The sequence below is a fragment of the Crocodylus siamensis genome, chromosome 3, assembly GCF_052110815.1.
Source record: "Crocodylus siamensis isolate JL-2025a chromosome 3, ASM5211081v1, whole genome shotgun sequence".
Taxonomy (NCBI): Eukaryota; Metazoa; Chordata; order Crocodylia; family Crocodylidae; genus Crocodylus; species Crocodylus siamensis.
This window is the reverse complement of record NC_143397.1, coordinates 135,627,047-135,654,748: the sequence shown is the minus strand read 5'-3', so window position 1 is coordinate 135,654,748 and position 27,702 is coordinate 135,627,047. Positions and strand designations below refer to the sequence as shown.

The window sequence follows — 27,702 nt, the reverse complement described above, 5'->3', positions numbered from 1 at the left end:
CTGGGCTGACGCATGGTGCCGGAGCAGCTGGTGGGCAGGGGGGTGGGGAGAAGCAGCAGCAGGGAGAAGCATGAGTGTGGGGCCCCATGGTGCCGGAACCAGCAGGAGCGTGGGCCATGGGCTGGCACGTGGGGCCGGAGTGGCCAGCAGGCAGGTGGAGGGGTAGGGAGAGGCAGCAGCAGTGATGAGAAGCTATGGCAAGAAGTAACCAATTACTTCTGTTTACATTAAACCCTATGGAGAAATGGGTTTTGCTTAGCGTGGTTCCACTTAACACTCGGTTTTCCCTAAGCCAATTAAGACCGTTAAGCAGGGGGGCTGCCTGTAACCAAAACCAGTCTGGACATAAGAGAATACTTGGCTTTGACCTTTCTAAAAACCCAAAATATTGCTACTTGGAAACTTAGTAAACCAGAGACTTCAACTGTGTGTACTGGATGATACTGAACCAGCCTGTAGATGAGTGGCTGTTTTTTTGGCTACCACATTTTCCTTACCTTGCATACAAAAGAAAAGTAAAATTTATGACGACAAACTCTGGAGACTGAAATGAAACTTTGTTTTTCTTGCAATCAGACTTCTTATTTCTCTCCAAAGAACTTCCCAGCTTTATCTCAGTAGATACAAGCTTCTGTTGAAGCTCACAGTAGTATCTACCATGGAAGCAACCAAGTTTGTTGCAGCTTCACATTCGTTGAAATATATTCATTTCCTGCTAGGTCAGCTCCAAATTTTCAAAATAGGGTTTTTCGGAATGTTTTTCCTGGCATAGGGAAGGTAACTTAATCAATATGTTTAAGGTATGATGATCTTGAGGTCCCTTCCAGCTTTACAATCTATGAATCGATATTTGTTAGTGCTTTTGAAAAGGAGCAAGAACAGGGATCTGATTACACAGTATTTATTTTTAATGTAGGCAAATAACACCAAGGATTGTATACTGTCTCACCTTGGGCAACCTAGCTCTTGGAACCGTTTAAGAACGCTGAACGTACATGCATGGGTGTCTGTGTGCAACCATGCACGTGTGCACACCCCCCCACCCCGAACATAGAACTTTTGCCACCAAACACACAGAACATGCCTATACTGCTTTTGAAGAATTCATGGAGATGCTGCCGAGAAGCTCGTACCACACAGCTGCTCCTACAGCACACACCATCCCTGGAAATGAAGAAATGAAGGCAGGCCAAGTGCAAGTTTGAGAAGTAGGTTCATCACACAACCACTCTGAAGAGTGGAAGCATGGTGTGGTGGAGGGAGGTGCCCTCAGGGCAGCTTCACTCCCACACTGCCAATCTAGATAGAGCAAACTAAAGAAAAAGGGTACAGAGAAAGCAAAGTGTTTGAATTTAAGGAATTTAGGCAATTTAATAAGGGAATACATTAAGCACTTCAGGTCTGAGGTACCTTCTGTTTCTTCTGCCTATTAAACTAAGCCCAGGGTTTTCAACCTTATTTAGTCTAAGTACCCTTGATGGCCAAATGCCAAGCAGGGGGAGAGGATGGGGGTAGTGTGCAGCTGGAAATGGAGCAGGGAGGAGGGATGGGTGGGCGGGGAGAGAGCACAGCTGCCTCCCAAGAGCAGGGCCAGGCGCGGTGGGGTGGGGCAGCTCAGCAGGCTGGGGTGAGGGCAGTGGTGCCCCTCTATGGGGCGGAGAAGCATACCGGGCTGGTGTGTGGTAGCACTGGCCAGCGCGTGCAAGCTTCCCGCCCAGCAGAGGGGTGCCACTGACCTCGCCCCACCCCAGATCGGCTCCTGAGAGGTGGCAATGCTCCCTCCCTGCTTGCACGTACCCCCTAGCACAGGCCCAAGTACCCCCAGGGGTAGGCAAACCCCCCCACCCCCGAACTAAGCTTTCATTTATAGGATACAGGTGAAAAGCTTTTTTTCCTGTGTTTAAGTAACTTTAGGTAGTGCTGGGTTAGGAATGAGGATGCTTTTACATCTCCCTCCGTGGGTCAGATAGGGTGGGAGGGTGGAATGAGGTGAGGATCATTTATCCTAGCCACAGGAAAAGGAAAATTATTCCAAGATTTTAACTCCAAGCCTCAGTATCTAGGCACATCTTAGTCCACCCATTCACAGAAAGAGAAAAAACAATTCATCGTATCTTCCACCAAGGGCAGGGTTCCAAGCCTTTTCACTCCTACTAAGGCAGAGTTTCTCCTCAATAATCAAAGTGCTCTGTTCACTGCAAATTAATTCTAATAAAAACAATTTTATCACCTCATGTACCACGTTAAGCTGAGGTCAACGGTAGTTATGTAACAGAATTAGAAGAGAGGTCAATTCTGGTCTCACTGAAGCTGTCAGAGTCAGCTACTGACAAATTTGGAAGAAGTGATGCCAAGCATATAAGCAGAGGGACTAGGCTTTGTGCCAGGAAAGTGACTAATGAGCTGTGACGTACAGAGTCTACCACCAGTACAGCCAAAATTACATGGCAACAGATGAAGCGGAGGCTGGGATCCATATTAAAACACAATTAGAACTAGAGTTACTGTAGATCTTAAAATCTAACACCAGACATCAAGGGTAGACAAGGATTTTCCCAATCATACCTAGTCTGGCCTGGTTATGTGACAGTAACTTTGGCAAACTGGGCCTTTTGAAACAACATGTATGTGAATATGTGAGTCTCTAAAATATCACTAACTTTGCAGTTGTGTCAAATGGTACTGCAGGGTCTACCCTAGTGGACACCTATATTTTCAAGTGTATGTGACCAACATGAACAGACTATAAAGAGAGAAGGACAGTCTTCATGCATTTATTCATGGGATCATAGCTGGAAGTGATATCAGGACACAGATCTCCTCATTCAGCCAAGTCCCACTTCACTCTAAGACAATGAGAGAGCCATTACACATTTTGAAGCATTCATTTAAAAACAGAAGTGAAAAAAAGAGAAGTCTAAAGCTATGAGTGTTGCTATATTCTCTCAGTGCCCACTAATGACAATGTGAATCACCTGTGGTATTCTACAGCTTCAGTCATGAACCAAAGAGTACATAACCAAGACTTGAGCTTTATTAGTTTGTGTCACTGCTTCTCAAATGCCAAAGAATACACTAACCCCTGTTTCATCCTTGTCAAAAAAAAATGTAAGAGGCACTAACATTTCTTCTAAGATTTCCACATATAAGAATATCAGGCAATCTTGTTAAAATATAACCGTCACTGAATTTTGAACAGAGTCACACGTTTTATCTCTTTTGGTATTTTGAAAACTATTTACAGGTTTTAATTTAACATGTTTTCATCTACTAAAACTCACCTCTGAGCATTTTACCCACTACTACATGTACTGCAGCAAAGAAAAAAATTGTTTCATTTCAGTAGGTATGACAGTATTTCATCTACAATCAGTTTGTTTTCCATCTTATTCTTTCACACAGCAATGAGAAAAAAAGGTGTTCTAAAGACACAAAAATGTAATTCCAAAAAACAGACAGGACTTGAAATTGCCAATCTCCCATTTTTTTCTCCAAGTTAATAAGGATGAGATGTCCAACTTCAAGCAAAGCCATAAGAAATAGCTACACCTTTTCTAACCCACTTTTGCACAGACCATGTACAACACACAAAAAGTACAAGCAAAAGAACAGCATTTCAAAAACTCTATTTCTGTTCATACAATAAGCAGCAAAAATAATCTCACCTCGTTCGTCTGCATTCACACATTTTTGTCATAAAGGCAGGGCATGAGGGGCAAGGCCCTGGATGGCAGAGGCTTAAAAATGAGAACACAATAAATTATATGAATATTTATGGTATCTTAACAGACACACTTATTCCACTTGAAGAACAGAAAGTTAAATGATCTACTGTAACACAGACATTCTGTCAGTTTTAAACACAATAGCATACCAGAATTTAAAGCTTGTTTAACTTTAAAATAAAAATTAAGACTAATCATTTAAAAAATAGACTTGATATTATTCCTCTAATCACTCTTGTAAGTTAGGGTGTTACTGTACATTCACAGATTTTTAAGGCCAGATTGGACTATCTCCATTATGCCTGACCTTCTGCACAAGAGACCAAAAATTTCTGAATTAACCTTCCAGCTTCTCTTAGAGAAACAGCAAAGGTGATGTGGCCAAAGCCTCACAGCAACTAGAACCCAAGTGTCTTGAATTCCAATCCAAAGGAGAAATTATTGTCAGCCTTCCTCTCAAAATTACAAATCAAATGCAAACCTAGAGTTACTACGGAGCATTACTAAATTAGAAATATTCCTTTATAAAGCAATTTGATTGACTGGGAAGTTAGGGTTACCTCCTATGTCTATCTTCACAACAGTAAGAGGCCTAACAGTTGTCAACAATCTTAATACACTCAATTCTTCTGTAAAACAGCCCACATGTTCTTTGTTCTGGCTAACACTTTCTGAATTAGAGGCGTCTTTTAGGCAAACTTGTCCAAGAAATAATTTTTTTCAAATCATTTTACGTTTCCCTACCGATGCAAAAAAATATGCATCAGTCCTATGAAAATGGGCAATATCTATTAAAACTTAATTTTGGTCATGAGCAGATCCCTTTTTACAATACGATTTTAAATCACTCAAATAATGTTGTATTTGTTCTAACAGCAGTAATACAATTTCTTTTGCATTCAGCTTGGAACTGAATGCATTTAGCATTCCTGTCTTTTCCATAACATGTAATGGAGGTAGGTGTGAAGATGGACACAACTGTACTCATCAAACCCCTCCTCTAGGGAAGAAGAATGGCCCAATAATAAAAGGTGCTAGCCTGGAATATGGGATACACAATTTTATTTTCTTGGCCAGTCACAGACATTGTGCGATCTTAAATAACTTGCTCAGTTTTCCTCTGGTAGGACTCAAGAAGGAAGAGTCCTTGCTGCTGTTTCCACCCAATTATTTGTGATCTGCAATTCCTCTAACGCCAATACCACCATTATGTTAGTACAATGGAAACGTAACAGAAAAATATCCACTTCTTCAAAAACAATATTCACAGCCTAGTGAATAAAATATATTTTTAAATGGCCAACAAGAGAATAGCCTGCATTTAGTCATTAGAAGTCTATTTATACAAGCATTTTTGTTTGAGAAATTACTGACTGGCAAACTGAAAGTACCCAAGGAGCAATTGGTTTCCAGATTTCAATAATGTTCTGTGAATTATTACACTGTATTTATAAACACACTTACATATTACAAAGATGTGGACAGTCCTGACCTGGTCTTCTCTTTCCACAAAGCTCTCCACAGCTATGTGGAATTTCATTTCTGTTCCATTCAGGGTTGTTTACTTTACCTAAAAGCAAACCAGATGACTGTATTTGTTCATATAAATACTACATTAAAGAAAAAAACCTGTATGCGGTATACACAGTTACAGATATATGTATTTTCAATACTCAGATTCTATGTTTAAGAGATGTTCTGCTTTGAAAGTTAAGGGCAACCTGGAGTTTAGGGGCACACCAATAGAGATTTTGCAGGCTGATACTGATAGCTGACATTTAAGGAGACATATAAGCAGGTACTGATTTAATTTCTGATACAGCTGCCTCCAGCTGGTCAGTCAATTGTAGTGGAAGGGGAGGAAAGTGTGTGTGGGGGGAGGAAGCAGGAATCAATGTCACCCCATGGTGAGGCATGGGTGGGGGGGGAGAGGGCACATGCCCCTGGATCTGTGCAGGGTGTGACGGGGCAGGCTGCAGCCAGGGCTGTGCAGGACTCTTCATATGCTGGGAAGATGCTGCATCCACCCCAAATTTTGCCACAGCAGCCTGGAGTTGCTTTGGCTTAATGCTCCGCCTCCACCCACGCGCTGGGAAGAGCTGGGGCTGTACTGCGCAGCTGGCAGTGGTGGCACTGGGAGCCGAGGGCAACAAAATTTGGGGTAGATGCAGCATCCTCCCAGCCCAGCCTCCCGCCAAGAAGAACCCTGCACAGCCCCAGCTGCAGATCTGGGGCCACAACATTGGGGTGCAAGCAGTGGCAGGAGATGCACCCCCCCACGTAGCACTTGGCCCTGTCCTTGCCCCCTGCCTCACCACGGGGGACACTGATCTGCCCCTCCCCCACAATACCCCACCCCTCGCTTCCCTCCCCTTCTACAACAGACTAACCAGCTGGAGTCAGCTCCCTATGCTGCTGGCTCTGCTTCTGGCTGCAAATTATCGGCCCCATTGGGCCAATATCCAACACAACAAATTCTCTTTATATCGGTACCAATCCAATATTGGACTGATGTATCAGCACACTTCTACTGGAGTTCCTTTTGTCTTTTATCTTAAGAGTGAGGGGCTGAATGAGACAGTTAAGAAAAACAATTAATTCTTAAAGTCATACAAGTGGCTGCAAGCTGCATAGAAGGCTAAACACTGAAGCACAGTAATACTTTGTTAAAACAAAGCTCTCCATGTATCTTACTTACAGCATCCTATATCAAATTCTGTAATTCTATGTACAAGAGTGTTTACATTTAAAATCTATAAATAAGCAGAAGCCAGATGGTGGCTTCATCTAAGACCTCTGCAGAGGAGAAATACCCATGAAGTAAATTTAAGGGATTATGAGACCAAACCAATTTCAGATAATTGAGTTCAAATATCAATATCCAGTATTGAAGAGTATTTTCAGTGAAAAAGCATTCATGTTTTGTTAAGAAACAGGGAGGAAAATGTTTCCATGACAGGGGTGTTTTAGAAAGCAGATTACAAGTTTGACAAGTGAGTGGTGCCAGAGAAGTGCTAAGGTCATCTCATGACCCTGCTATTTTTTGTTCTATATTAGATAGATGTCTATTGCCTGGTCTACATAGGAATGTGTCACACCAATTTAAAGCATATTTTTCATAAGTATAGATAATTATACCAGTACAAAACCCTGTAAGGGCACTGAACCTGTTCAAATTAACAAACTAAAGCAAAAAAAGTCACTCTTGTACCTGAATGACCATGCCAGAGTTTTAATGAGCATGTTTTCTTACATACAATACATCTTTTTTTCCTCCCAACATTGGGGTGAATGTATTAAGTGGGAAAGCTGATTTTCTTCCCAGGATAGAAGCACCCTGCTTTGACTCCTGCTCCACAGTGCAACAGCTACAGCATTAATATCCAGAAACAAAAGACTTAATGCTCTTCATTCCAGCAGTGCTAGTGACAGTCTCTCCTTTTCAGCAGTCTTGATGTTCCACTAATTAAGCTAACCTTTCTTAGTGCAATTTGGCTGTCTTCTAGCTGCTGTTGTTCTCTCTCCTCTTTGGAGACTCTTTAGCACTTTTCAGAAATCTCCACCCACAGACACCAGTCTTCAGTAGCAGCTAGAATTTCGCTTTAGATAAGCAGGAAAGGAAGGGTGAGTCAGCTGAAGATTAGCTCTGTCCCTGTTCTATGGAGCCATAACTCTAGAAAAACCATTTTTTCTTAGTTCTGCCTTTCAATAAGAAGGTGTGTATTATATGCCATAGCATACTGCATGCAAGAAAATATGGCAGTTTAAATATCCTGTCTTAAATATACATCCTATGTTATACCAATGCAGCTTTCCATACATACAAGGCCTATAATTGAATCACAGAACAACAGGGCAGGAAGAGACCTCAAGAATTCATCTCATCCAACCCGCAGTTCCAAATAGATATACATTATGTCTACCACAGAAGAGAGGCACTTACTTTAGCCATTTCTTTCGATTTTTTAAAATTAACTGTCTTTACATAAGTAATGATTTAAGATAAATAATAAAAATTAACACAGCACTTAAACTAAATGTCATATATGATCTTCATACAAGAATGAAATTCTGCACCAAAAAATCATCTTGTTAGCTTCCAGTACAAGGAAAGTTAAAGCCACAGAGTGCTTTTGGAGATGTAAGAGGGAGAGTGGAGCCAGATATTTAACAATTTCTTGCCCAGGGCAGGGGGTCGGACTTGATGACCTACTGAGGTCCCTTCCAACCATAACATCTATGAATACTAAGCCTTTATTAATTTAGAAAACTGTAAATTAAGTAACTGTAAATATGCAACACTTACCACAAAAACAAGTGTAAGTAGCAGGAACTCTGGTTGAAGCATTTTGACAAGCAGGACATCTCCAACCACTATTGCCATCTGCAAAGAAATTAAAACATAGAACAGCTTCTTATTACTTTCAGATATACTTTAAATAACTTATAATAGCTGTAATGGACAGCAAGCTTTTTTTTTTTAAATCATTTCAAGTAATATATTGAAATGTCTTAGGATAAAACTGATTTAGTATTGATTCAATTCTGAATAGTTATATAAAAATGTCAGTATGACCCACTTCAAGCAAACTAAAAGCGGATAAAGCTTACAAACCGATTACTAATGAGGGATTTGCACTTCATCAGTGTTATTTACAGGGGTTCATTTTCAAACCAATGTCACTTTATCAGCAGTGATTTTATATTTTTTTCTAGGGAAACCAATAAAAAGTTCACCAATTAAGCAAAAATTGGTGTGGTGGTAAACAGAAGACAGGACAAGTCATTAATACACAGTGATCTAAATCCAAGCTCAATGCTAGATGCAATAAAAGTGCATTAGTGTAACCAAATGCAAAAACATGTACAGATCAGTCTATCGCACCAACAAAGTGCAAAGTGTTTTTAACTTAGCAGACACAAAATTAGCATAAAAATAACAACAACATTCAAACTGGAAATATTATGCAAGTTTAATGGTGAGAACAGCCTGCTGCTGAAAATAATTACCATAGCAGACAACAAACTGAATCCTCCACCTCCTAAACTCAAACTTCTTTCTAAATTACATTTGGCTCAACAACAAATTGCTGGGCTAGATCAAGTCACCAGGTAAAATTCTAGAGCCAGTATATATAATACAGGAGGATCAAAGTAAGTGATGGCAACAGTCTTTTCTTGGCCTTAAGAGTTTTATAAAGTCACACGACAGTAAAATGTAATAAAAAAGACCCAGCTAAGCTCCTACAGATTTCAAGAATTAAAGCAAGCCTGTTTATACAATACCACTTTCAGTACTGTGGTTTAAAGTGCCCTCCCTACTAGCCTCCCACAGAGGGGCGAGCTGTGTGGTCTATTTTCTTAACATTACTGCACAAAAGAGCAAATAAGGCAAAAGGTGCTTGGCTCCCTGGCACATCTCATGGAAGTGAAAACATTTTCAGTCTGAGACTAATACAAACATACAGTCTCAGAGTAATTAATCATTAATCAGTCTCAGTGCCCAATCAAACTGAAAAAGTTGTAAGGGTAAACCAGTGCTTGAGAAAAAGTTATTGTGGAACATTTCAACTCAAATTGTGTGCTACAGATCAGTGTATAAAAGGATGTCCAAGTGACAAGATGGACACTGCTCAAAGGCACAGAACTACAACTGTAGGCCCAGCACAGAAGAAAAAAAATGATCCTTTTATGCAAAGATATATAAGCATATAAACTGTAATCCTTGATCAAATCAGTAACACTGTGAATCCTTATCTCCAGAAGTGGCCAGCACAAGAAGCTTCAGAGAAAAGGTACACAAATCTACTTATCTGGGAGATGTTATTATAGCCACCAGTTTAGATATTTTTCCAATATTCAATCCCACTTTGAAACTGGCTGCATTCTAGCATTACTGCTCTATAGCCAATAGTTACAATAACCAGAAAACACTTATGTTCCCCCTACATGTTACACATACTGCACAATTAACTAGTTTTCAGCAAACCTAAGAGTCATTACCTAGTCTTTCAATAGACAGAAGGGAAAAAGAAGAGATAAACACAGAAGAATGAATACCATGAACAAGCAAGCATTGGTAATCTTAATTTCTGTACCACTGCAGACTAGAACTGCTGAGAAGTTGCACAAAAGCAAAGGCCTAGCATTGTGTGTTAAAATGTAGTTTCAACTGCTTCTATGATTTGTACATGTGATTAAACATTAGTCAAATGCCATACCAGAAGTGTGAAAATGCAAATCACAACACATACAAACTGTTTCAGTCTTCTTATATGAAATGTTTTAGTTTACACACCTGTGTTATCTATATATACGATTTGAAATTTAGCCAGAAGCCTACACACTAATCAACAGTGTTAGAACTGTAATATGAACTCGTAAAATTAAAATAATTCTGTTTATGCATGTCCATCTTGAATCTTGCTGTACTCGGAGTTGTACTAGGATACTTACTTGAACAGGTATGGGGAGTTTCTCATTATTCAACTATCATTAAAAGAGACAAGTTCCCCCACAGGGATGTGAACAGCTAACAATTAATCATTTAACTTATAAGTCCAGTGATAACCAGTTAGCTCAGGGTACATGCAGTCTGGCAGGGAAGCCATACAGTGCCCCAGCAGGAACTAGAAGATGGCAAGGCAGGAAGAAGAGCAAGGAGAAGAGGAGGTGAGAGGGGGACTAGTACCCATAGACTAAGAGAAAAACAAGAGGTGGCAAAGTAATAACCCATCAATTAAGCAATTATCTGCTCCTTCACAGGTGCTCTTTCCCCCTCAGCACAGGGGCTTCAAGTGAGCTGTGTTGCCTGGCTGGATTTGCCACTGCCTCCCCCCACTTCCCGGCTGTCAAGGGGTCCCAGAAGTGGATCCCAGCAGCTGCTGCATTATCAGTTAATTGTTTAACCAATTTAATTACAGAAGGTTAAACGAATATTTTTTTAACGATATTCCCTATTCCCCCATATATCAAATAAGGAAGAATACTAACCTTCAGCTTGAGAGGCTGGTGATCTTGCCCACTTCTTAATGCAGTTCAGATGGAATACATGGTAACAATTTTGACAGCTCCACACTGGGGCTATTATTCTAACCACCTCACAGCATACCATGCACTCGTATTTCTCTGTGGTCAACTGCTCTATCAGAGACCCTGTACAGAAATGTAAAAATAGCAAATGATGAAGAAAATGCAATACAGAAATCAAAGATTAACACACACATCTGATTAATTTTAAATGCAATTTCAGAATCCCACCCCCCAGTGGATACACAGACACACAGTTTGGGCTTGTGTGAAAACATGAAAAGATTCCAATACAATAATGTTTCATTATTATGTACATCTTCAGTTCATGCAAAAACAACAACAAGCTTTCACTCAGTTAACGTTCTCCCCAATCTTATTTTCTTCAAAATTTTAATCTGGCCAAAGAAGTCTGAGATTTTCCAAATCAAGTCAAATGAAATAATAGCTTTACAAAGTGTTTATACTGAACTTTAAACATGTAAATCAATACACACATTTCAGTCAAAATGAAGCTGAATTCCTAAGCCCATGTATTATCCATAGGACACTTGAAGAAAAAAAAAAAAGTAATGATGCTGAACAGGGAACATGACGCTGAACAAAAGACTGGGAAATAACAGCCTTTCGGGAAAAGTGCGGTTTTTGGACCTCTCTGTAGTAGATCACTGCACCCTCTATTCTCTTATGAAGACAGCACTTCAAGTTAAAGAAGAAAAGCAAGACCCAGAAAAAGCTTGAAACGAAGTCCATGTTCAAAAGTTTTCAGAAATCTTAAGTCCACAAAAAACAAAGGAGCTCTAGATAATAAGGCTGACAATGCTCTGAAGTCTGGAGCAGTAAAAAATTGTCTGCCTTGTGATTATAGTTGTTCTCTCACTGGGCTGAAAAAGAGAAATTTTGAGTAGATGTTTTCAAGGACTCAAAGGCCCTCCTTAAGGAGATCTTGCTGCCAAGCTCAAGGCAACAGTCAGTGCAGAAACAGGATGCAATGATCTAGGATTCTGAGCTCTGGGAAACCGAGCTGAAAAGAACATAATATCCTCAGCATGTGATCAAGTGAAAACAGATGACTGAAGACTGAAAACTACTGGTCCTCAGCTGTCCCACCGATAAAAGAAAATAGGACCCTTAGCTGAGTGCAAAGAACCAGTGGGGTTATACACTGTTCTCCTGTAGTAGGTTGCCTACCTAATAGATTAAGAACCTGCTACTACATGGGAGTTAATGAATTACTTAACTCAAAATCATAATCCAGACTGCAGTGTTGAATGGATTCCAAAGTCTTTCAGAAGACCCATTACAGAATCTATTCAGGGCAGAATGCATTACAGAATCAATGCTTGATCTATTTTTGGACTACTACCACTAAATCATTTTACTTGGCAATTCAAAGTAGCATCTAATTTTTTCCAATTTCCAGTCTTATTTTTCTTGGCACCCTGTACTAGATTTCAGCAAGTGAAGTCCAGTGAGAAGAGCTGTATTTTATCGTGGCACCCTGTTCTTCCCTCCTGCATGAAGAACTATAGAAAACATTTCCAAATTCAGAAGAAGAGACTGAAAAAAAGAAAAAAGTTCAACGAATACTTGTCAAAAACATTTCAAATTTCTAACAAACCTGGTGCCTGATGTGACCTCCATTATGAAGTCTAATTAAGACAAGATAGAATATTAATCGTTACCAAAAACCTTGTTTCCAAAATTAAAGTATTATGAAAAATACGTTGACACAGAAGAGATGCATTTAAATTTAATTGAGTTGTTATTTACATTCTGTAAAATGGATCCTGCAGAGTGCTGATCACTTTCCTTTAAATTATCACCAGATTTAGAGAATCACAGATATTAGGGTTGGAAGGGACCTCAGGTCATCTAGTTCAATACCCTGTTCAAAGCAGGACCATCCCCAACTTGATCATCCCAACAGAGGCTCTGCCTACCCAGGTTTTAAAAACCTCCAAGGATGAAGATTCCACAACCTCTCCGGATAACCTGTTCCAGTGCTTTACTACCCTCCTTGTGAGAAAGTTTGGCTTAAGACAGGGGCAGGCAATTATTTTGGGCGGAGGGCCACCTACTGAGTTTTAGCAAGTCATTGAGGGCCGCATGACAGGCAGCCCAGGGCAGATGAATATTAATTTTCTGAATTTTTTAGGGGCCCCGTGGGACGGATAGAATGGCCTGGCGGGTCGCATCCAGCCCCCAGGCCGCATTCTGCCCACCCCTGGCCTAAGAGCTAACCTAATCCTCCCTTGCTGCAACTTGAGACCATTGCTCTTTGTTGTCACCTGCCACCACTGAGAATAATCTAGCTCTACCCACTTTGGAACCACCCTTCAGGGGGTTGAAGGCTGCTATTAAATCCACCCCCCTCCATGTCTTCTCTTCTCCAGCCTAAATAAGCCTAGTTCCCTGAGCCTCTCTTCCACAAGTCATGTGCATCAGTCCCCTAGTCATTTTTGTCACCCTCCACTTGACTCTCCACAACTTGCCCACATCCTTTCTGAAGTGGGAGGCCCAAAACTAGACACAGTACTGCAGATGTGGCCTCAAGCTGATTAACTAATCAGCTTCAATTGACAATGTTACTCAGCATCTTTTAGGACCCAGGCCTTTAACTTGGAAGGATAAGCAATCCAGAACACTTACCTGTGTGAGTTTCCTTGTTCTTTGGCACATCACTTTGCTTCTTCCAATACTGCATCTTGCTGAAATGAAGCGAGGACACATGTCCCTCCTGTAGGGGGAGCTTTCTTCCACTACGTTTGACTGAGTCAGTTGGCTGGTGTGTCTGTGTTATGCTGGTCGAGTTGTGATCACCAGTGTGAGACGATTCTTTTTTCCTCTCGCTAATTTTCTCTCTTGGGGTATGAGTCACAGAAGACTTCTTTACTTTTACATTTTTGCAACGGTGTATATCTTGCCTTTTCTGAAGGTCTTTATCTGACTGGGGTTTACTCCACGTAGACTTCCTAGGATATTTTTTGTTTGCACACGTGTATCTTTTCTGTTCATCACCACTCCCAGCACATCCATCATAAAATGGTTTTCCAACAGATGCCTCTGAGGAATCAGACTGAGTCAGGTCCAAAGGTGGGACGTTTTGAAAAGTCATATCCTTCTGTTTAGAGGTCACCCTCCTATCTCGGTCATGTGAGTGCTTCCCCTTCTCTCTGTACCCTCTTCCCGATGCATGCATCAGATGTGTTTTCTTTGGCTTTGCTCCTCTGTTGTCTGCATTAGGTACCTCTTTGTCACTATCTGAAGAACAAAAATCATTGTATTCTCTAGGAAGTGTTCTCCTCCCTGGAACCACTGTAGTATCTAAAATTGTTGGGTCTGCTGTGCCATCAGTCGGTGCTTGCCTCACCCGATTTCTAGTATATGTCCTATCACTTCTTGATCTATGCCATCGCTGGTTTTGGAAACTATGATTCTTGTGACTTTTACTGGTACTTGCAAATTGAGGAAAATCTTGTTGGCTCCTACACTGAGTCTCTGGACTATAGAAGTCCTGCTGCTTTGTAGAAGAGCTTTCATAATCAGTGCCTCTATCAGAAGATTGACTTGGAGATGGCAGATTATTTCTGCTCCGATTCCTGTTAGATTCCAGTCTACCTTGATTTCTCCAATTTCGATCAGAAGTCTGTCTCTCTCTTGGAATGAAGTCAGCTGCTTCTGGACTGAAGTGCAAAGTACCTAGAACGTATAAAATAAAATAAGATGGAGCTGTTTAAAACATTTAAGCATTTTTCCTGTGATACAGCATAACAAAATTTACTATACACACAATGGGCTGAACAGGGCAGTTCCTTTACATACTGGACCCCATGAATAGAACTAATATCCAGAAATTAGTTTTTAAATAAGCCAGCATGGGTGTGCATGTATTCTAATTTCTTCAGTAAAGGAAAACTGTGTTAATAGAATTAGGGTTGCCTGCTGTGTCTTGCACCCATAAAAATGTCAAGTTTACCAATATCTGAATTTCTCAAAACCTGGAAAGGGAGAGTTAAAGCATTCACATTTATAACCTTAACTCTGCTTTTGGCTTTGGCAATAGCCATTGAAAATGATTTCCAGGCAATCCAGCTGCATTCACTATATTAGGCATAACTGTTCAGCCTGGCAGAGCTGTGGTTGAGATGATGCATTCAGGGAAATCACACCCATGAGCCTGGAAGGATGTAGGTTGGTAAGGACTGTCCCTCTCTGCCTGACCCTCATGCATGAAATGAAAGGAAAGAGAGAGGTGCATGTATACCTTGAGAAACACAGTATACCGCATTTCAGTGATGCACTGTGTATGCTGTTAGCACAACCTTAGCTCATTAAATCCATGTCTTCTCCAGTCCAAGTGACAAGAAAACCCCTGTACCTTGATACCATCTGACACCGTGAGAAGATCTGTGAAATCTGAGAAAAATCAATGTTCCTTCTGCAAAACGAGCAAAGTGCTTGATTGTAAAGAAGGTTCCCTCTTACGCAATACAATTCAAATGTATAAATACCGCTTTGCTTGACATTCAGAAATGGCACACTATACACCAAGACAACTTAACTTTCATATTTTGTTACTGAATATTCTAGGGATTTCTAATGGAAAAAAAAGATTCTGTATGACTACAGTTCTTCAAGATGTTGCCCATATGCATGTCCTCACTATGGCTACATATGCACCTCAAGCTTGGAAACTTTTACCTTGGAAGTACCCATGCCATGTACCCTAGTGCTATGCTTCCTTGTGCTCCATGTTGAGGGTATAAAAAGCAGTGCAGGCTTCTGGTGCTCTTTTCCCCTCACAACTTCAGGTGCTAGATGCAGAAGAAAAGCAAGAAGGTGGAATGCAGCTATAACATGAATACCACATCCTGAAAATCTCCTACTACTTCTTTCTCCTTTGAGTGACTGTCCATAAGGACATTCACTATGGTTAAGTACTTCCAGGTATACGGGCACTGCTTTGGATTGTCAAGCAGACAGTGAGCGAAGGTCTGGCTTCACCAAAAGCAAGACTTGCTCACAATGCTTCTGCAACAACTGTCATTGGCAAAGCAGGTAACCAGGCTCCAGCTGTCAAGCCCTACAGATGGGTGGTTTTGCAAAGAAGCAAACAAGAGTTGCCTGGTCTTGGTATAACAGGCTCTGACACTGCTGGCAGTTCCACATTAGTGATGCTATAACTGTTTTGAGGCAATCCAACATCAATTAGACATTCTTTTCACCCGTTAATCCCTTGATTAAGGAAACAAACAGCCTCAAAGTTCTTAAAAGGCTTAGTCCTGTGCAGGTCAAAAGACAAGATTCTGTTCTTGTTAAGCAATGTAACAGTTTCTCAGTTTGCAAGGAACAAAACTTCAGAAAGAACACCAGCAAGTTGAATGTTCTGGTTAAGGTGGAATTCAGTAACCAACTTTGGTAAAAGGTTAGGACAGATCCCCATGTAAAGGGAAGCCAACAGAGGCACCTGGATTTCACACATCCCTTTTCCCAAAGAGATCACTACTTAGAAAGCCATTCTTTTAGAGTAGTGGTCTCCAACCTTTTTAAATAGGAGATCACCTTTGGCATTTAAAAGCAACCCAATATCTATTGTGTGTCACCCCCTGCCCAACAGGTAAGTCTATGGGGAAAAAAGGGGGGTTGGGGGCAGATCAAGACAGAGGAAGAAAAAATTATTTGGGGCACACCTCCACAGCAGATAAGTCCTACCTGGCCAGGGCCCCAACTCAACTTACCCCTCCTGCCTCTGCAGCACTGTCCCTCACCACAGGGGCCTTGATCTAGCCCCCAGCCCCTTCCCTCCCCTGCAGACTGACCTACTGGACTAGACCAGACTGGGGAACCACAACCTCGGATCAACTCCAAGAGGCTCCAAGATCTACTGGTGGATTGAGTTCCACTGGTTGATGACCACTGTCTTAGAGGAAACAGAATTTTGCCAAGGGCTCAATGGGAAGGTACTCCCATGAAGGACTTAAGTACTACTCTCTGGTACTAACGGGATGAAAGTATCTCCCCTGAGAGAAGATTCAAGTCAAGGCTTGAAGAATTTCAGGCCTGCTGTGTGAAAAAACATATGTCAATGTGTGTGTACTGGAGGTCAGTGACCCAAGATAAGACAGCAGACTTATCCATCCATTAAGTTCCAACAGGTATTATAAAATAATCAACATGGAATTTTTATCATCAGGAGAGTTTAATCTCAAGTGACGCCAATTCCTAAATCTGGTCTACCTGGCAAGATAAATATGTCCTTTCTCCTGTAGATAAGGTTGTCGCTGGCCTGGAGAATCAGACCATGCCTGCTCTACTTCAAGACCTATACGGCATCCAGGGTGTTGACACAAGGACAGCAATCTGAGTAAAGCCGTCTCACAGCAAGCAGGCCTGGGGAAAGTAGCAGTGACTTGGTCTGCTTATTAGTCCGCCACGTCAACCTGCTAAAAAACAAGAAGCCTGGGTCTGCCCAAACAGTGATAAACATATATTTTGAAAGAAGAGCTGAAAGAATGACACCTGGTCACTCAGGGGAGAGAAAAGCAAATCTAAGCACCTAAATAAGATGCAACTTTGTACACGTACCTGTGGAGAGCAGGAAGTTACTGGTACTGTGAGCACACCTTAGAAATAAAGGGGCAACATACATGAACAGCGAGAATGACAAAGATACTTAGGTCTACCAAGAGACTATGGCTTTGTCTTCAGTTTTCCCAGGTACAAGGTGGGGGCTGTAGTCCCTCAGACAAGGAGGCTGAAAAAAAGCAAGGTGATGGGGAGATAGATAAAGGAAGCCCTGACGAGACAGGTCAGAGGCAAGGTCTGCATTTACACCCGTGAAGCTGGCTAGAAACGGCATCTTGGATTTAAGGTACAAGATAACAACAGGGCAATGTCCTGGTATTTTCTTTTGTTTATTTACCTTATTTGCTTTTACCCTTCTATATTCACTACTTTCCCAGGAAAAACCATGAGTGTATAGATGTTCAGGCTCGTTTTCGCCTCAGTTAAAAAATGGCCACTCCAGGAGAAAAATAACCTGGGAACAACCAGGGTTAATTACTCCCAGGAGACTTTCTCCTGGGACAGCAATTGTCTATACATGCTGTAGCTTGTCTCAGAAGAGAACACAATCCTCCAACATTAACCCTTTCCTCCCAGGGAGGCAGCATGCCCCTTGCTAGACTCTGCTGCTCTAGCAGAAAGCAGAACATGCCCCCTTCACAATCCCCAAATTGTGCTACAGGAAAATGCAGGCTAAGCACGGGCAGTGTGCATCAGCCAACCAGACTAAGGGAGCCTGAAAAGCATTTGAGATTCTGCTCCCCTCTCCCGGCCCTCACCTTCCCCCTCCCCCTCTGGTTGCACAGTATCAGTACTGTAAGCTCTCCAGTCTTAAGAGCTTCAGCACTCAAATGTCTATCCATGTGACTCTGGGTAAGTTTCTCTACTAGGAGAACAAACTTGGGAGAATTCTCCCAGATTATTTGAATGTGGGTATGCCACCTCCATCTGAATGCCAACATATGATTACTGGTTTCTTATGTTTGTTCTGTTCTTATAATAAATCTTTCTGTTGTTTGTCTCCTTACCGACTGCTTAAGGAAAGAGTGATTTTTGGGCATGTGATATTCCAGGCTGACTCTCTCTCTCTACCCAGAGTAGGGAAATCAAAACAGCAGCATCACTCCCAGCAGGGCTTCATGAAGTTTGTAAGCATAAAGGACAACCCAGGAGCACTCCATCCACAGCAAAAAACGTTGACAAGAACTGAGAAGCAGGTCTTGACTCAGAGCACCAGAATGGACAGAGAAGGGGTAGGGCATGCAATATAGGTATTGCTATGTCAAAAGCTTCTAACCTAGAATGCTTAAGCCATATATGCACATCCACAGTAAAGATGTGCATATGAACATACATTGAAGGAAAAGATACGTTTGTTGTTGAAGTCACCAATCATTTGCGTCAGTGATTCTCACCCAGAGCGTGACAGTATTCTGGGGTGCCATGAGATCCTTTTAAGGATGATGTACAATATTAGCACTGTTAGGTATGCAAACACATACATATAAATCACAAAATAAACCCAGACATTTCAAAAATATTATGACTTGCTGTGGTCTTTGCAATAGAAAAATTGCTCTATTTCATAGACATTAGGGCTGGAAGGGACCTCAGAAGATCTTTGAGCCCAGCCCGCTGCCCCAGTGGCAGGAAGTCAGCAGGGGTCATAGGATCCTAGCAAGATAAACATCCAAATGTCTCTTGAAGGCATTCAAAGTAGGTGCCTGAACTACCTCCGGCAGCAGTCTATTCCAAACCTTGGGGGCTCAAACAGTGAAGAAGTTCTTCCGTATGTCCAGCCTGAAATGGTCATGGAGGAGTTTGTGACCGTTAGATCTTGTCATCCCTTGGGGCGCTCTGGTGAACAGATGTTCCCCCAGATCCTGGTGAACAGCCCTGATAAACTTATAGGTGGCCACCAGATCACCCCTGAGCCTGCGCTTTTCCAGGCTAAAGAGCCCCAAGGCTCTCAGCCTATCATCGTAAGATCTGTTTTCCTGACCTCTGATCATGCACGTGGCTCTCCTCTGTGCTCTCTCAAGCTTCTCCACATCCTTTTTGAATTGTGGAGCCCAAAACTGGACGCAGTACTCCAGCTGTGGCCTCACCAAGGCCAAATGCAACAGAAGAATGACATCCTGGGATTTGCTTGAGAAGCATCTATGGATGCAAGGCACTGTTTTGCTCGCTTTACTAGCTACGGCATCACACTGAGGGCTCATGTTCATCTTGTGGTCAATCGTGACCCCCAAGTCCCTTTTATCTGTAGTGCTAGCCAGTGTAGCACTGCCGAGCCCATAAGCATGCTGCAGGTTTTTCTTCCCAAGGCGGAGAACCTTGCATTTTTCGGTGTTAAACACCATCAGGTTCTCGTCTGCCCAGATCCTGAGCCTGTCAAGGCCAGCCTGCGTTGCCCTCCTGTCCTCAAGTGTAGATGCTTTACCTCAAAGTTTTTTTCCATACCCCTATTATTTTTCCACAGTCAAAAAAAGAGTGAAAGCTAAGAGCTGGCATTTTTCAAGGGGTACCTTGGGTCTAACAAGGTTGATAAATATGTATGTATCTGCATAAATCAGTGTTTAAGTAGAGATGCTACGGTGGCACATTCAACTGCTAAGAACCCCTCACAAGAGTAATAAATAGGGTTTCTGGATTTTGTTAAATGATGAAATTCCACTGAGCCAAAACTATAACAAGAGGGTCTCACTCATCAAAAAAGTTATATTAGTTAGGCATCCTGGACTACCCGTGCTCAGCCCTTGGCTAGTTCCAAACCTAGATAGATATATGGGGGTTAAAGTGTGTTTCTGAACCACCAGGGATAGAAAGCAAGTACTGTAAAGTCACTAGCAGCTGCCACAGACAGAAGTGTACAGGCAGAAATAAAAATGGAAATGGTTCAAATACAGAAGCGTGCATGCCCTTTGAAAAATTCCAAATGTCACTGAAGTGCTCTAAAATAGTACTTTATTTTGTTTTAATCATATTACTACCCTAAAATATTTTACTTTTTACATGTGAATGAGGGACAGGGTTCCCAAAAGAGCTCTCTTTCCCCTGCTCCCAAGGGAAGGGAGGCAGAAGCAGGGTAGGCAGCTCAGCAGGTACTGTTTGGTTTTCAGACCATTGCCACTGCCAGGTTCTCCAACCCCATTCACCTCTAACTCCTTGTTCCTCTGAGAGGGGGAGAGGAGAGGTTTGGGGAGAATTAGGACTATAGTATCAGAATCCAGAAGGAGATAAGCCACAGATAGTTGCAACCTCCTGTCATGCTCCTGGCTGGAAGGCAGAGGCTTGAAGCATTCCAGCCACCAGGGACAACAGCGGCTATATGCATGTCTTGCAACTGAAATGATTTACTTTTGAAATGTTTCCAAACCCATTACACTTGGAAACGTTTCACCACTTATTTCAGTAATCACTCATGGGTTTATAAATCTAGTGGAGATGGCAATTTTAGCCCCTATCCTCCTCTCCCTAGCAGATGAAAACATTTTGGAAAGCAACTCCTTCAACCTTGCAGTTGCATATCATTTCCCTGCAAAGACAAAGAAGCTCATACTCTTCATGTAGTCTTCATATGCCTGCAAATAACTCTTGTACAGATTTAACACTTTGGCCTCACCCAAATGCGTTTTTTCCTTTCATTTGCAAATTAGTTTTAAGCATCTTAACATAACATTAACTAAGTGAATGGGAAATGACACTGACATGCCAGCAAAAACCCTCAAGGTAGATGCAGTCACACCAAAAAACAGTGGCAAATGCAGTCAAGAGATGTAGCCAAATAAGAAGTGGCAAAACAAGGCAAGGAAGACAAAAACTTCTACTTCTGACTTAAAGATCACTGAAGGCAAAATTCACAAGAACCCAGAAAACCTCCTCTAAACTTATGGCCTCCAAAAGCAGTCACATAAATATTTATAATAAAAACTGTATTGCCAAAAGAGCTCTATGTCAGATACCTCCTCAAGCCTGACAAATCATCTCAGCTGCCACTTCCACAGCCATGTCTAAAGAACTTAAAATCCCAGCAGCATAAGCACATTTCAATTCAGCTCAGTGCTCCGATTCTCCAGGTTCATAAAGCAGGTTTCCCTTCTATCATAAAAGCACTGTGCAAGTTACCTCTGGGATATCTGGTAACAAACCAAACAGCTATGGATTCAGTACTGATCATAACTGCTTTAAACTCCAAGCCAGATGTATCAGTCTCACAACCCTTAGCACTTTTTCTGTTCTTTGTGCACTGCTCTACAATCTCATCACTGTGCAGATCACCCAAACATTGGCTTCACGCTAGCTGACACTACATTAATTAAAATGATGTATTCCACTAAAGAGTACTACTGAGAGAAACAGAATGAAGCAAGAATTTGCTCAGCATTTCTTAACCTGTGGGTCACGATCCAAAAGTGGGTTGCAAGTATATAAGAAAGGGTCATGAACAAATTTTAAAAATAGTTTCTCCTTTAAAGAAGAAAAACGTGGGAAACAGTGGCTTTTCCCTAGCCAGCTGGCTGAGCTTTCCTGCAAGGGGCTGTTTGTGTTCCCCCCCCCCGCAACCCACACGCTGGGGGGCTGGAGGCAGTGGGTCAGGAGCAAGAAGCACTGGGACAGAACTGGCCACTGATGTTAACAAATGGGTCCTGGTACAAAAAAGGTTGGAAACCACCACTTCAGCTGACTTGCAAGGCAGAGTTTGGAAGGTAGCACAGACAAGTCACCAAATTACCACATGACAAGCTGCATCATGTATCGTGATGTAGACAACTGGAGTGAGGGGGGACAGGACTGCAACTTTGTACAAGTGCAACAAATATGGTTTAATAGTATGCACTGCTTCAAAATAAAAATTGAAAAATTATCACTCCATATTTTATTTTGTGCCAAGTAAGGGGGTGCAATTCTGTAAAGATAAAAAAATTACATTTCTAATAATAAGACAAGTAAAATAATCTTTAACCTTCTCCACTAGAACCCAAATGCTTCACACTGTTAGTCAGGTTGCTAACTTTCCTATGAAGATTATACAGCCACAGCAAACAGCTGCACAGGACTACAGCTGTACCTTTTATTTCAAAAGACGCAGCTTCTCTGATCACCTGTGTAAGACCACCGATGAACTGCAAGTGATCTGAGTAACGGTACGCTGTAAAGCAAATGCCTCAACAATCACCCGAGTGAATCATTCAGGCTCTAACACAGATGCTAATTTTTAAAATTGGATGATGAGAAAGGGTAAGTTTTGTTCCTGAAACTCCTATTTTATAAATGTGCTATTCAAAGAGGCAAAGATTCAATGAGCACAACCTTTTCTTCCTTTTTTAAAAGCATATTCTATTATTAAAACCATCAGATTCTAAGTGACAGCATTACAGTATCCAGAGTTGACAAAATAAGTAATTCACACCAAAAATAGTTGAAAAGTGCTCCTAAATGCATATGGTATGTATATGAGCTTGAAAAAAAAAGTAGTTTTATTTTTCTAAAAAAAGTTATAAATTCAGACAGGGTTTGTTTGTTTTTTTAAATTAGTTGTCTAAGTCATGGTCACACATTTACATTTTGAACCCCGTCTCCAAGTTATTTAACAGAACTTAAATCTAACAACCCTAGAGCTGTGAAAATGACTAATCGGAAAGTGCTTTCAAACACACGCAACAATAAACAAGAAGAATTAAATTAGAAATTTTGAACACCTTAAAAAAATATGAACAATTCAGTAGAATTCTAGACCTCCCACAAAAATGGAAACCATTTTTTCCTTGGCAGGTATCTAAAAATATATCTCCACACATCTGATGAGCACTACTATATGAAATTGATGCTTTTCCCCCAAATGCTCAACCCACCACCACTACCAAAATATTATGAAAACAAGACAATACAGTAAGTATTGGCTATAATTTCAGAGGCATAGTTAACTAGCATCTAAACTTTAATTCAAACTTCTTGGCCACATCCAGACTAGCAGGAACATGCGTTTCCCCAGGGAGAAACAGCAGTGGCACACCTTGTGCCACTACTACTTGTCCTCAGGAAACACCCAAGTGGCATGCACACTCTGGTACACAACAGGTTACCCTGGGGTGGGGTAGGGGAGGCTGGGGCAAGCAACTGTGCTGGCCACAGCAGCTTACCTGGGGTCCCAAGGGCCTCCAGGAGCTGCAGCCACAGTGGCTGCTGCAGCAGGAAGCCTGGCCAGCAGCCAGAGTGTGGCTCTGACTGGGAAGGTTCTGGTTTTGGGCAGTGTGCACTGCCACCATGTGCGCCACCCTGCCAGGATCTCCTGGGGTCAAAAAATACCCCCACACTGGAAAGTAGCGACATGGGGCATGCGTGAACGTGCAGTGCATGGCACCGCAGATGGTATTACATACCACACGTCTGCACTCATCTGGACATAGCTCTTTTGTCCTGTTCAGAAAAAGGATTTCAAAAGAAAGGTTGAGGATACAGAAGTCTCTCTCAGTAGAGGTTTAAACAAATATTTCACAAAGTAATTCACCTACAACAAATACACAGAAAATTATAAATTAGTTTGTAAATGTTGTGCATTTCAACATGAAATATTTTCAGCAAGAACATAATATTCTTAGGCTGAAGATAATAAAATTGAAAACTTCTAAGCAACTTTGACTATGATCATGCACCCATTCTGCCATGACATTAAATATCATTTTGCAGTGCTAACTGCAGAGATGTCACAGCTTCATATGAGAACACTTTTTAAATGAAGAAAATAGTATTTTAAGTTGATAAAAACGAGTTACTTGAGGGAAAAACACCCTAATTTTCTTTTTTTAAAAAGCCATCTGAAAAAGGAAACCTTAAGTTAAAAAAACCCTATAAATTGAACCTTTTAAAATAAATTGAGATATTTGAATCATCTAACAGCAATCAGACATCCAAGTAACATATTTTGTTATGGTATCAGTATGCCAAATCTAATAAAACATTTCAAAAGACCATTATGTGTTGTGCTTTAATTAGCTAGAGGACAGACTACATGAAATAAAACAACAGAATGAGAACACTGAATGAAGACAGACTATAAGCAAACAGGAAAAGCAGAACATAAGAAAGAAACATCACTGCACTAAACACCAGACAGAAAAAAAAGTATGAAGTCCATTCCTAATATATAGTGTTAACATTCAGAAGCATGCTTTGTTAATTAAGAGCTTTATTTGACTATACCTCCTCAATTTCAAGAACAGATCCACCAAATTAGGTTTCAGACGAATCAGTTTCTTTGTCCAGTGACAGGACACCAACCAGCATCTTCAAATGACCGGTTCTTTCCATAGCATTCAATACCAATAACTGCAGGACGCCATTATCCTGCCTTCACATAGTGGCACGCATTAAATCAAAAGCTGTGAACTAGAGAAGATCTTACTCTTGAACTTCATGCGATCCAGCAATGATCAATTTCTTCTCTGCTGCCCAAGCACTGACCTACAGATTCTCAGATGTTGAATGGGATTGATTGATAACAGACAACTGCAGGAAGCTACAGGAAAATTCATGAGCCATTGTCTGTAGTTAATGGCATTCAGATGTCATACTGACTGCTCTCCCCTCACTGGGAAGGTTGAAATCAGGGAAGGATGCTTTTCTTCCCTGAAAGCCATCCTCCAACTCAGTCAAGGCTCCTGGACGTAGCACAGGAATGAGTTCAGGGAAGTCACTGTTATGTGACAAGCTCACAACAATCCCTGTGGGCCTTACAGCAATGATTCTCAACCAGTGGCGCAGCACCCTGGGGTGACATGGCGTGCTGCGCAATATCCTGCCTTAACGTAGTGGCACACATTAAATCAAAAGCTGTGAACTAGAGAAGATCTGACTTTTCAACTTCATGTGATCCAGCAATGATCAATTTCTCCTCTGCTGCCCAAGCACTGACTACAGATTCTTATTTGTCTGTTATCAATACATCCCATTCAACAACTGCAGGAAGCTACTGGAAAATTCATGAGCCACTGTCTGTAGTTAATAGCATTCAGATGTCATACTGACTGCTCTTTACTCACATGCTATCCCTTCAGCTATACCACTGCATGGTAGAGATCACTCAGATCAGTAAAGGAATGACAACAGAGCTACCCAAAGCAAAACAGGAAATACAAGGTAAGAGAAGGAAACATTTGGAGACCTAATCACTGTGATAGTGTCTTTAAGGGAGCCTACTCAAAAAGAGAGAGAAAAGAAAGAGAGAAGTAGTTGGACATGTTAGTCTAGATGGACAGAAAGCAGGGCAGGGTGGAACCTGAGAGACCAACTTGTTCAGAAGGGGATAAGTCAGGACCTACCTAAATCACAGCGAAACAAACTAATTTTCACAGGCCGCTCATGATGTGCGGAGCCAACTTCATGGTCTTTTTAGGGCAACCCTACCCCCTGCTGCTGACTGGTCGAGAAGCCAATCACTCATCTTCACACTGCAGCATTGCATCTGGCTTCTTAAAAGATGATGCTGAAACCCTTATGCTTTCCTGACTGGTGCCTTCACAGAACCTATATGTCACTAGCTCAGCCCCACAGTAGCTTTCTCAAACCAAATGCTCTGTGCCTGAGGGATTGCTGCACTTTTTGTATTCCAGTAAGCCTTTTTTTTTTTTTTAAAGCGATTCCATGCAAAATCACAGGAAACACCATTTTTTTCACTGTTTCCACGAAAATTGAGAAACCACAACTTAAGAAGGCCCCTACACATAAGCTTTCATAAGCAACAACTTCCAAAGCACGTTCAACAAATGAACACACTACCGGATATTTATGTCTTTTGGAACAAGTTAGTCTCTGAGGTGCCACCCTTCCCTGCCTTCTACCTACAAAGAGTGAAGTCAGCTCATAACCTGAGCTCCTCCAAGCACCTCACTAATTTTAGCTACTCATCTACAATTCTGTAAATTTCTATTTTATCTTCAATCAGGCTGAACTGTATTTAAATAAAGACAATTTAAATCATCAGATGGAAAGCCTTGATTTCAACTGCTGATTTTAGCCAACTTTTCATTTGTACTTCAGGCATTTTCTTAAGAAAGGTGCACTCTTATTGCTTGATTTAACCACTAAGACGTGCATATTTACAGCTAAGCAGAGCCTTTGCGATACAACTGGTACATCTTTCCTGCTGCCCAAAAGATCATTCTAAAATACTTATTTATTCACATGATTCTATAGCTTAGCAGGTTCAGACTGTTACTGATTTTTTCCATTTTTGATGCATTAGAAAAATGGTGAGTGGTGATCAAAGTTTAGGCTCCACATACCAGTATCAGGCCCTGCATTGCACCCACATGCCAGATCAAGCACACAGGGCCATGCCTGTGTGACTCCACATGGAGCCCGGGAGTTAAGCATCCCTGTACAAACAAATTAACCAGTTCTGGTGCCTACCTGTGCATTGGTCATTGAATTAGTTATAGGAACTGAACATGAAGCAGAAGCCAGAACCTTGGGGCATTTGTATAAACGACAAAATGTACATCAGTGCTGAGAAAATGGCGTTGGCATGCTTTGGAACTAAAACACATAGAAGGTGTTTTAGTTCAAAAGGACACCACCATCATTTTCTGCATGCTGATATGCATTTCACCATTTATACAAAAGCACGTGACAGAGCCAGATGTGTCAGCTGGCATGCTCTGCAAACTTGATTAAATCGAGCCTACTTTGATGCGCTGGATTTCCAGCATTTTGAAACAAAGTACATGTATAAATGCCCTAGAACTCCCCAAGTCCTTAGGAAGTGCCATTCTACAAAGTCACACCCCATCATGCTTGCTCTTTTTGGTCCCATGACTTCTGTATTCCTTTCCACACATTTACCCAACTTCAACAGAAGGGATGGAGGATGCCATCAGCCCTGCCTAGTCCACAGCATGGCCATTAGGATACGCTCTTTGCAAGTGTCAATGCCCTCAAGACTGATGAGGGCCCATTACTCAGGTCACCCAATTTTTGGCAAGAGCTTTATTCACAAGGTAACTGGTAAAGGAGTAGGTAAAACTCCTACAGGCTTTAAAGAAAAAAACAGTTGCCTGTAAACAAATGGATGACCACTTTGTTTCCTAGATCCAAGCAGTAGTCTCAGGTTGTCAAAGCCAGGCTCAGATGAGCACTTAACACAGGACTTCAGGGAGGTAGAGGCCTAGCTACCACTAAGGGTCTGGGAAAGAGACAAGATATCAGATATATTTCTGTACTGTGTATCCTATTCACTAGCTTAAGCATCCTTCACTCAGTATGCTATGCTGTTTATCTCATTTACAGGTGCCTAAATTCCTCACACTTTAAATGGGGATACTTAACACACATAATTTGAACTTGTAAATTCCACATTCAAGACCAAGTGCTTGAAATATAG

At 41.4% G+C, this 27,702-nt stretch overlaps 1 protein-coding gene across 4 annotated transcripts in view; it reads right to left on the bottom strand.

Moving 5' to 3' along the window:
* Positions 1-27,702, bottom strand: part of NFX1 (nuclear transcription factor, X-box binding 1) — a 91,974-nt gene that overhangs the window by 61,161 nt on the left and 3,111 nt on the right. Inside the window, exons 1-6 of one of the 4 annotated variants that reach the window (XM_090039285.1) lie at positions 17,343-17,453; positions 13,407-14,456; positions 10,719-10,880; positions 8,032-8,109; positions 5,190-5,295; positions 3,666-3,737 (exon numbers count right to left, since the gene is read on the bottom strand). In XM_090039285.1, coding sequence (XP_089895411.1) covers positions 3,666-3,737; positions 5,190-5,295; positions 8,032-8,109; positions 10,719-10,880; positions 13,407-14,456; positions 17,343-17,406 — 1,532 coding nt within the window. In that variant the 5' untranslated portion in view covers positions 17,407-17,453. Of the gene's footprint in view, positions 1-3,665; positions 3,738-5,189; positions 5,296-8,031; positions 8,110-10,718; positions 10,881-13,406; positions 14,457-17,342; positions 17,454-27,702 lie in introns of those variants that run through there. The other 3 variants (XM_090039284.1, XM_090039287.1, XM_090039286.1) reach the window with 3 other exon arrangements.